Source organism: Aspergillus pseudonomiae (genome assembly GCF_009193645.1).
Source record: "Aspergillus pseudonomiae strain CBS 119388 unplaced genomic scaffold BDV37scaffold_71, whole genome shotgun sequence".
Classification (NCBI taxonomy): domain Eukaryota; kingdom Fungi; phylum Ascomycota; class Eurotiomycetes; order Eurotiales; family Aspergillaceae; genus Aspergillus; species Aspergillus pseudonomiae.
In genome coordinates, this window is record NW_022476063.1 from 35,382 (window position 1) to 46,648 (window position 11,267).

An 11,267-nucleotide genomic window follows, 5' to 3' on the forward strand; every position below is an offset into this window, starting at 1 on the left:
GAATAAAAACTTCGTTGGAATGCATTAGGAGGTATCTAAGAGAGGGTAGAGTAAGTAGAGAGATGATTCCGCCGACTTAACTCTGTATTGTTATGGGGTAGAAGGGTGGAGAAGAGTCTGTTTGCGTAGGCGCCTACAGAAGACACTGCATTCGGCTGTTAAATGCATCTACAATACCTTACATCTATTCTTAGTAGATTGTACAGACTTCCAATTCTAAGAAAACTTCAGGAGGATATGATTGCATCCACTTCGTCGAATAGAACTCAACCATTTATGTCTCACCATGCGCCTTCAGGCTTCATGAGCAACAGCCAATTGCCAGCAGAAGACACAGTGGAGTAATACTGTCCGTTAAGGAAGCACGGAGACTTCCAGCCCACTGGACTCAGTGTAGCCGCATAGCAGAATTCATCGTCAGCGCAGAGTTCGGCACATTGATAAGCATTGTCGACTTGAGTTCCAGCACCATCGCATGGCAATAGTAGCCGTCTCGCTCGGACCAGGCGACGTCATGGACTGGGTGTACTGTGGAGATGCCTGCTTCTCGCCGGGGGTGTGGTTGGACGACACCACGAGTGAAGAGGCATATTCAATGGGCTGAGCAGCTGTCTCTGAAAGAAGGAGCCGAAGAATGTAGGAGCCAGGTCTACAAGGTTGACACCGAAACGGAAGGGGGTGGGCCGTACCGTCCCTAAACCACTATGCTGAGAATGTGGCATGGGAATGGAAGAATGTTCGACGCATCGCCGGAAAAGATTGCGGATGTATTACATGCTACAGAGTCCTACGGTCGAAGGAGATAAGCCAAGAGTATCTCATAGGCTTTGCCAAACATAACAGCATCTTGCCATCAATCTTTCATGTGTTTCCCGCATTCAGATAGCTTGACCCATCAGTAGTCATGACTAGCCTTGGAGCAGATGTCCTTGCTTCTAGCAGTTACAGTAGCATGTCCCTCAGACTTACAGAAATAGGTCATCGATTCTGTCGAAAGCAGATCTATTCGCAGATCATCCCCCAGCTACATGGGATCAGGAACGAGCTGGTGCCAAAGCAGAGACTCGTATTAAAGGCTCCAATCTTTCCAATTGATGTTGCCATCCTCTATTTCACAACTGTACAAAACCTCTTGATTGGCTAGACCCGTCCCGGCTTCCCTATTATCCCGTCGACCATGGAGAAGTGGTGGGCTATATTTCTTCTGAGTATCCTCCCACATTCCGCAATCGCCGACGACCTTCGGTCCCAGGTTGCGGATGAACCGCTAGGATATTTTCCCCTGTTGTCGGGGAATAAGTCATCTGCGGCTCGTCCGATCACCCTCAATGACTTATATATCTCCTCAGATGGCCAAGGCAATGAAAAGTGCTGCCCTGTTGGAACGGTCTTTAACGGTAAAGAATGCACAATCCCGCATGCCGCAGTATGTCCTCTTGGCACTTCCCTGCAGGGCAACATCTGTGCCACGACTCCGACTTGCCCAAAAGACTTCCACTTGGAAAGCAACCACTGTACACATAACGAGACACCCTCCTGTCCTCACGGTTCAACCTTCAACGGTGCTTCCTGTGTGAGCACGGAGGAACCTGGATGCCCGGCTGGCACGCAGTTTAATGGCGCTGTATGTGCTGGTGGTGAGGATCCAGCATGTCCTCCAATATACACTGAAGAACAAAGTCTGTGTTTCCACACAGTCTCCGTCCTGTCCACCTGGTATGCAATTCGACGGACACGGTTGCGTTGGGTCCGAACCCCCCAGCTGCCCCCCATACACTCGGCTCCACAACGGTATCTGCGCTTCAACCGAGCCACCTTCATGCCCACACGGACTCGTCTATCAAGATGGTGCCTGCATCCATTCCTCTAAACCAGACTGCCCCCACGGGAGCAGTTTTCATGGCAGCGTATGTGTGTCAGAGGAACTTCCGTCGTGCCCTACAGGTATCTTTGATGGAACTGTTTGTAAGGACTCCCGGTCTCCTACTTGCCCACCGGGATCCACCTTCAATGGGTCTGTCTGCATCGCGAGCGGCAACCCCAGCTGCCCCGAGGAACAGACCCCATCAATACATGGAAACCAGATCCGCTGTTGCCTCAAGGGTCTTGTCTGGAATGGGTCTCTCTGCGTCCTCATACCGGCCGACGGCAACCAATGCCCTCCTGGAAGCAGCTTCGACGGCGAGCGGTGCGTGTACACACCCACAGTTGAGCCACTTTGCCCCCCAGGCTCGACTCTCAATGACGGCTCGTGTGTCTTCAACAGCCACATCTGTGTGACTAACGAAGCCCCTTCCTGTCCACCTGGAACCGGCTTCGACGGGCACAAATGCGTCTCTGAGTTCCAAGCTTCGTGCCCCCCTGATACAATACTCAGCGGCAAAAAGTGTGTTTCCAGCGCTGAGCCCTCCTGTCCCCCCGGGTCGACGTTCAACGGCCACTTCTGCATCTCTTCCGAGCGGCCACACTGCCCACCAGGCTCCCACCTTATCGACAACGCCTGCCGTTACCCCAACCCTCCTGAATGCCCACATGACTCCAGCTTCACCGGAGAGGACTGCGTGACACCGCGCCCCCCGTCCTGCCCACCAGGACTCACCTTCGATGGGGCCACCTGCGTCCACAGCGACCGGCCCTCCTGTATCCATGGGTACATCTTCGACGGCACTAGCTGTGTTTCCTCTGACAAGCCAAGCTGCCCGCCCGGTACCATCTTCGACGGGAAATCCTGCCGTTCGAACGAGTCCCCCAAATGCCCTCCGGGTTCTGCCTTCGACGGCACCACCTGCGCTGCGACTACGCAGCCGTCCTGCCCCCCAGGTCTCACTTTCAATGGCAATGAGTGTGTGACCGGTGAACGACCTGGCTGCCCCCCTGGCGCGACCTTCGATGGCGAGCATTGCGTTAATGAGGAGCGGCCCAGCTGTCCCGCGGGCACCAACTTTAACGGTCGTAGCTGTGTCTCTATAGTGCCCCCATCGTGCCCACCAGGCACTATGTTCGATGGCTCAAAGTGTGTTACTGAGGGCGCACCCAGTTGTCCACCGGGCACCACTTTCCATGGCAATACTTGTGTGGCTAACACTCCCCCACAATGTCCTCCAGGTACCGCTTTTAACGGGTTGATGTGTGTGACGGCAAGCAAGTCAGAATGTTACGAGATGCATGTTTGTCCGCCGGTCTCGCACTTCCAAGTGATGTCTCCTTAGGCCATTGGTGCTTACCGGCTGGCCTCCTGGCTGTCTGACGAAGTATTGTATCCTCCGTACTCGATGAATCCGAGATCTATATACGCGGTGAGAAGCTGTTCACAGATTCATGGTTTGATTTTGAAAATGTGTGATTTATCATGCTGGGAACAATCGGCTCCTACGCGAACGATGCCGATTTACATCCCAAGTTTTGTCAATCACACAGTTTTATGGAATCATCTTCGATAGATAGCACCTTTGGTGAAGCGAAAGAAACATTCCCTTAATAGCGGTCACTGTAATACATAAATTATACCAGTAGTTCAGGCTGAGTGTCATAAGTAGCCGATACAAATGTCTTCTGCAATATGGTCTCGGGTCGGACATCCCCGGCCCTGTCTTCCTGTTGTATAGCAGGTGAATCGGGCGCAATCAAAGCCAACTAAGCTCAGGGAACCAAAGGCGCAGAACGGAGATGTCTCTAGTCGGTTCCCTTTTATTGCCTGCCCCCCATAGCCCCCCTTCATGTGCAAGAACCCCAAGGCTGGGCATTCTTCTCGTCAAGCCCACTTTACTCGTTTATGCAGGGCTTAAAGTACATATGCTGGCAGGGACGATTTGTACGCCAACTCCTCGCCTATGCGAGATGCAGGATACCAGTTATAGGAAGGTGTTTCATGACTCCTAACCTACTACTCCATCTGCGAGGACAGACTGTCGTCAGGATGATGTAGCCTCGGCTGTCACTGTGTTTCTTAAGGGTGGGAGACAGAATAATTCTGTCTTACATGCAAACAGAGTTTTGAATACTGTGGATAGCTTCAAAGCTCGGCTGTCGTGCTGTTTCCGGCTTTGAGGATCCCAGCATTCAGTGGCCAATGCTATCGTTTTCATTCATCTACTCATGAAAATATAACCTGAGATTTATAAGCTACTATTGTGATATATTAGACAAGGCCAACTTGTAGAAGAAACTGGATATCTGTTTATTACCCTGAGAATAAGTTCTATCCTAAAGAGCCTTCCGTCAAACAACTATCCTTTCTTAATGCACATCCCTGTAAGGATATCTATTGTGGCATGTTGCGCGGTGCAAGTGCACTCATTCCTCTGGGTGATACATTGGGCAAGTATACCCATTGTAATCATAAAGATCGGTCAACTGTCAAAATGTAACCGTGGGAATCCCTAGCGGAGTGGCTGACACTCCATTGCGGACGGGGTGTCATCTTAACCTTGTAGGCCAGAATACTACGTGCCAGTCCAATCCGTGGCTGGCCACATTCTTCACCTTCCTCGTTTATGTTCCTTTTGTAAGAGCTTGTATCTGGTTACAATCCTCCATATTACCAAAGTCGCTTCATTGTCTGTAAGGAGGAAAGGCTTCATTCAACCAGACAGATAGCTTCAACTCAATATAGGTTGCATACATCATGGTTCGTCCACGAAAGGTCGCCCCAGCTGCTTGGTCACTGGTTCCACTCACCAAACCAGCCCGTGAGTTGCATTGGTACTGCTAGGCCCCACAGGAGGTGTCACGTACGATAGCGCAATCAAATCATGGTTTTCTGTGGCGTTTGGACCACTGGCCGCCATTATCATTATCCATGATACACCAAACATGACACCGCTCCCTGACTGACAGCGAAAGAGGTGGACGAGATAAGGAGTCTCAGAGACTTGATGCAGGGCTATGGAACCATACTATCAATGCTTTGCCGGATTTCCCTCTATATATTTTATCGAAGAAGTGAAAGCAACCGTCGAACTTCTGACATTTCTTTCATAGAGGTCTACATCCATCCTTCAGTTTACAATCATTACACTGCATGCACCAGAGACCTTAGATGGAACGTATCTTGTATATATTCAGGGTCACATCTAGTTACAAATCGTTGTCCAGAATGTGATTTCCCAGGATGAAGTCTTTAAAATGTTGCTGGTAGGGTACATCTGGAATAAAAACTCATACCATGGGAGCAAAAGAGCAAATGGCCCGGACGGCTGGACCCCATCTACGTTCTGGCTACGAAATTCTGAAGGGCAAAAATTGGAGCACCCACTATAGGTGCTGTGCACACCTCCCCTTCACCTAGCTACAATATCTTTGGCGTGCATTGGCCCAGCTACATGCCGCGCAAGGGTTGAGGGAGGCCATATCGTAAGGATGCTTAGAAAACAGAATAATAATAAAACTATCAACAGATCGGGACACAGTTCAGTAACACTGTGATGATATCTGAGGGGGAAATCGAAAACAAGTTTCTCCAGGAGATTTTGAATTACATGGTAAACTTGGCAATATTTTACATTCTCGATTTAGGCCGCCGTGGTTGCCTATCGCCAGGGATACCAAGAGCTTTTGTCTGGTCATCGATAGAAACAGCCAGCTTACAGTAAAGGCTGCTTTTTTATAAGGCTCACAATAGCCTCTACTATGCACTTCAACTCTCACGCTCTGTATTTCAATGAATTTACCAATGTTAAAGCTGTTTCCTCATGATCTAATTTGGTTTGGCTCGGAATGGATGGGGCAAATTGTCAATTTCAGAAGGCCCCTTTGTTCATGGATCATTGTCGAGAAACTTTTGGAAAATACAGAATGCTATATGAAAAAGGATTTTGAAATAAGCAAATTCTACTCGGAATCTTGCGGCATCTTCGTCTGCGAAGATACCAACACGTCGATTCGGGCTTTCATGAAAATCCGGATGCAGTGTGCACACCCCTTCCTATGAAGTTTATGTCAGGCTAATGGAATGTAAAGAACCCCATACTATGAAGCTAGGGATTATCACTCGCATGAGAGGGCTCAACAAGCAGTGGGGAAAATGTGTGGCCGAACTGAATCTGAAGCGGAAGCCCTCGAGACCCTGACTATGAGAACGTGCCCGTCTACTCCTACTCTAATAGCCTGGAAACATGAAATCCAATGCCAAGATGGTTGGGTCCCTGGTAGCTTTGTGGATTATATTGTGATGGAGAGACTCAAAGGGATAACACTTTCCTCGGAAATGATTTATCGCCTAACTGCTGAACGAAAGCAAAGTCTGCGACTAGCATTCAAGGAAGCATACGAGTGAGACACTTGGTATTGTGCGACTTGGTATCTACGACTCACAGCTTTCTCTAGGAATTGCCTGAAATGTGGCGTTGTACACCTGGACAAAGCTGCCCGAAATCTCATTTGGGATGAAGGGAACGCGCGATGGTATGTAACTCACCTATTGATAAGAGTATTCAATCAAGTTTACGATCCATTGTTATTCTTGCAGCTACCTCATTGACTGGGAAACCTGGCGACGGCAAAGGCAAGGTGAGGAGTGGAATGATGGCCAATATCGATTCTGGGGATTGGATTAGTTTGTTCCAGTAACATGAGAATTGATTAGAGTACTGGTCTTTTGCTTGTAAGATCGTTAATCGGTCACCCACGGCACCTTACCTTGTGTAGACCATGTTTAGACGATGCTATGTACTTAAACGAGTTGATCATTAGGGTAACCCCCCGCGGATGGGATCGTCATGCTGCCGCTCAGCACCATATGAGGGCATGTTCTTTTGGTCGGCTGGTTTGCCGTCATAATCTTTGTTTAGGGTTGGAGGTATACATGACAAGTCCATTTCCATAATCACAACCACGTTGACCATTGTTTCCAGTTTCCTGCGTCAGTTGTTGCGTTGCCGTGGTGGTATGGCCCTGGGGGGGTCAGGTTCCGACGACAGCCCAGCGGGGGATGATGGCTGAGACAGGACAGTGCATATCTGTAGACTGTAACAGAAGAACTGGCCAATAGCACCGGCCCGAACATGTTGCCCAAGACTTCACCCCGAACTCTATGTCTATCTTCACTGATAAGGGATGCTGGAACAACAAGTGCTGCCACCTGTGATGACTGCACAGTCGTCAAGGGAAAAGGTATTGATTCAAACTACTGCTTGTCTGACTATCTGGTTAACTAATTTCTTTAGTCCCTGTCTATGGTATCTTCCACTCAGATGCCCTGTTGGACGGTTGAGTTTTACTAGCTTCAATGGCCGATTTTGTTGACATGTCTGATATAGAGGGATTCAGTATATTAGAAAATTGATATTTCACTGTGCATAACTTAACTAAAACTTAACGACGATTTGGCTTATGAAGCGAGGATCTATCTAAATAAGCGATGCTGCTTGGAGAAGCGATATTAGAATCGTAATTCTAAATTTTGTGTGGAGTTGCACAATGCCACCGAAAAGATCTTCTTGATAGTATCATGCATTTGTACGTTGCCATCCTCAATATCGCTGCTATGTCTAGTCGGACTGAGATTCCAATAGATAAATACAGAGAGAGAACTAAGGAATAGTATACGAGATCTGTAACTCTCTAGTTTTTATAATCTTTCTTCCTTTACTCCTGTCATATACCGAAGAAAAATATTAACTGAACAGATATCCAGGACTATTATGTTTGGACAGAGGTCAAGTCCCGGGAGGTTGTAGACTTGTCATCATTTCTTGTTTCTTCATTGCTGGCTAAGTATTTAATTGGACTGCAAACGTGCAACAGGACGGCCGCGAGAGTTGGGTATGTTTAATTTCTTGTCGACCCAACTGCAAATAGTGTAGTAATACTATCCAGTGAGAGTAAAATATTGTAGGCCACTAGTACTGTTATATTACCAATACATTACATCCTGTGGTCGCACTTAGAGCTTGATAGGCGTATCTTGGGTATCGTACGGTAAGTCGACACATGACGTCTTTTATCTTATCTCAATCAACCAACATCAATAACAAACTTGCATCTTCCTTCAACTCCTCTTTGGAACCCCCTTCACCACCAAACCATGGTGATCATTGACAATGATTCTCTAGATCCTCTTGGTAGAATCTCATGTCCTAGCACTTGATGTCTAGCCCCATCTTCCTCAGTCTACAGACATGGAGAGTCTTGAAGAAATCACCCGTCCTTGCGATCCCGCTGAAGGAACCGTTGATGACGGCTCTTCCAGGACCCCGTCAGTTGCTGATCAGAGCTTGGCGAACTCACTAGTGGGTTTAAATATAGGGAGCGCAGATGCATCGTTTAAATCCACGCCCAGCAACAAAGTATCCGAAGAGCAGGCAGACCGGAAATTCCCCGATCAAGAAGACGGCTCGATACCCCCAACCAGAGTGCTCTCGCCTTATGCTCCAGTGCCATACAACCCACCGTCGGCAGCTGCCATAAGCGATGATGGAGGAGATGAGGATGAAGAGCCATGTATCGCAACTTCTTTCGAGAGAGACTCTACCCCAACCTCCCTTCAAAAGCAGCGGTCGATGTTCTTCGATAACGGCGAAGAAGGTATCAATCGGATGCATAAATTCTCTCTGTACGAAACGGCAACACGATTCTATATGGTCGGTATGGACTTGTCGGACACCCGCTTCAGGATTTTGAAAATCGATCGAACGACCGAGACGGGTGATCTGAACGTTGCTGAAGACGATATTGTGTACAGCAAGAGAGAAATGAGTCAATTACTAGATGCTATTGACGATGGCAATAAAATATCTGGTGGCCTAAAGCTGAGGTGCAGTGCATGGGCTATGCTGGGATTCATCAGGTTTACCGGTACATACTATATGCTTCTCGTGACTAAAAGGAGTCAAGTTGCCATGCTCGGTGGCCATTATGTCTACCAAATTGATGGGACCGAATTGATCTCCCTGACCAACCCAAGCACCTCAAAACTCAGACCGGATAAGAACCCTGAAGAGGCTAGATATATCGCTATTCTGAATAACCTTGACTTGACTCGCTCGTTCTATTTCAGCTACTCTTACGATATCACCCACACATTGCAGCGCAATATCTGTCGAGAACGCAGAGCCCACCAAGATGGCTACCCGATGCCTTCTCAGCAAGACTACAACACAATGTTCATATGGAATCATCACCTTCTTGGCCCTGCCATCGAGAATCTGAAGAACCCCTTTGAGTGGTGCCTGCCTATCATCCATGGATATGTTGAACAAGCGAAGATGTCTATATACGGCCGCTTGGTTTACATCACTATTATCGCTCGTCGGTCTCGATTCTTTGCGGGAGCGCGCTTTCTGAAGCGAGGTGCCAACGACCTGGGTTATGTCGCCAATGACGTTGAGACTGAGCAAATCGTGTCTGAAATGACAACCACCTCATTCCACGCCGCCGGCCCCGACCTTTATGCAAATCCTCTCTACACTTCCTATGTCCAGCACCGGGGAAGCATTCCGCTCTACTGGACGCAGGAAAATTCCGGCGTATCTCCGAAGCCCGGTATTGAATTAAACCTGGTCGACCCATTCTACTCTGCCGCAGCGTTACATTTTGATAATTTGTTTGAGAGATACGGGGCCCCGATCTATGTCCTGAACCTGATAAAGTCCAGAGAGCGCACCCCACGAGAGTCAAAGCTTCTTAAGGAATACACCAATGCCATAAACTATCTCAACCAATTCTTGCCGGAAGACAAAAAGCTTATCTACAAGCCCTGGGATATGAGTCGAGCCGCGAAGAGCCGTGATCAGGATGTTATAGGAACACTTGAAGAAATTGCGGGCGAGATTATCCCCAAGACCGGGTTTTTCAAGAATGGGCATGATGCAGAGTCTGGCCTAAGGTTACAAAATGGTGTTGCGAGGACAAACTGTATTGATTGCCTGGATCGCACCAATGCCGCTCAATTTGTGATTGGAAAACGGGCACTTGGCCACCAGCTTCATGCGCTCGGAATTATCGAGGGTACAACGGTGGAATATGACACAGATGCGGTCAATCTGTTTACTGACATGTGGCATGACCACGGTGATACCATTGCAATCCAATATGGAGGTTCGCATCTAGTCAACACAATGGCCACGTACCGAAAGATCAATCAATGGAGCAGCCATTCACGAGATATGGTGGAGAGTTTCAAGAGGTACTATAATAACTCGTTTCTGGATGCGCAGCGACAGGAGGCATACAATCTTTTCCTTGGCAATTATATCTTTTCGCAGGGTCAGCCAATGCTTTGGGATTTATCAACCGACTATTACTTGCACCACGCTAATCCAAAGTCCTGGTCAAATAAGCCACGACCCAACTATATACACTGGTTTACACCTGATAATCTTAAGGAAAAAGAGCTGCCGCCGCCACCATCCCCGCCTAAGGAGTCTCTGTCTCGATACGACGATTACTGGCTCGAATACTACAGGCCATTGGCTGTTTCATCATTCTCGAAGATCTTCTCCTACAAGATGAACTCTACACTTCGGTATCTCCCCTTCCGTCCTTCGTCGGGGACGCTGTACGATCTCAGTCCCTTTGTGGCTCGAATCCCAAATGAGCAGGTCAACAGGGAACGTCAACAGCAGCAGCGGAGCGTCAAGATACAGGAGCCAGACTTTGTCCGAGATCGTCCGGAAAGGACACGTTTTGACAATGTTACACCTGCGCCAAATTGGCATCTCTCTGCCAATACAGGGTCTGGAATCATGAGAGACTCATCATTTGGGGCTTCGCAGCCCAGCAATTACACTCAGCGCTCCACACCTAGCAAAGCGCAAATCTCCCAGTGGACCTTGGGCCAATTGGTGAATGACTCCTTGAACCCCTCGGTCACATCCGCGGAGGCAGAGGAGTATGAACGCTATATCAACCATCCCTTGAAGGTACCTCTTGTCGTAACTTCTAGGGACGAGCTTACAGCCACCTCTGCTCGCGAGCGAGAATCAAACTTGGATTTGATCGAGTATGTCAATAAATGCAACATTGAGGACTCCGCTCTCAAGGCCAACGCGGATCTCAATATGGCAGACTACGCCGAGTTCCTCAATATATCGGACGAAGGACTCACAGTTTCGGCAGAAGATCATGAAATGAAGCGTTACAAGCGCTATCGGCAATGGTTGAGGGGCAAAAGTCTTTTCAAGCAGCGAGTTGACATTTGACAGCTGTATATTTCCGCGCCACGATTCATGAACATAAACTAATGACGCGATACCCATACGCACCATGTCTATATTAGCGTTCGCAAGTCTTAGCTTAGCATGTTAAACCTACCAAATCATTATTTCTAA

General features: G+C 48.3%; 3 protein-coding genes across 3 annotated transcripts; all 3 read left to right on the top strand.

The window, feature by feature from the left end:
* Positions 1-1,177: 1,177 nt before the first annotated feature.
* On the top strand, positions 1,178-3,209 carry BDV37DRAFT_274038 (uncharacterized protein; the record flags this gene model as incomplete). Its single annotated transcript, XM_032085158.1, has 3 exons — positions 1,178-1,252; positions 1,301-1,624; positions 1,698-3,209. The coding sequence occupies 3 exons, from the start codon at positions 1,178-1,180 to the stop codon at positions 3,207-3,209; spliced, it is 1,911 nt and encodes a 636-aa protein (XP_031938225.1).
* Positions 3,210-5,609: 2,400 nt separating this feature from the next.
* BDV37DRAFT_256345 (uncharacterized protein) lies at positions 5,610-6,801 on the top strand. Its single transcript, XM_032082826.1, has 4 exons — positions 5,610-5,907; positions 5,959-6,270; positions 6,325-6,402; positions 6,467-6,801. Exons 1-4 carry the CDS (start codon positions 5,660-5,662, stop codon positions 6,552-6,554), a joined length of 726 nt encoding a protein of 241 aa, XP_031938226.1. The 5' UTR covers positions 5,610-5,659; the 3' UTR covers positions 6,555-6,801.
* A 1,190-nt stretch (positions 6,802-7,991) lies between these two features.
* BDV37DRAFT_194241 (phosphatidylinositol-3,5-bisphosphate 5-phosphatase) lies at positions 7,992-11,225 on the top strand. The gene has a single exon (XM_032079726.1). The coding sequence runs from the start codon at positions 8,118-8,120 to the stop codon at positions 11,136-11,138; it is 3,021 nt and encodes a 1,006-aa protein (XP_031938227.1). The 5' UTR covers positions 7,992-8,117; the 3' UTR covers positions 11,139-11,225.
* Positions 11,226-11,267: the final 42 nt, after the last annotated feature.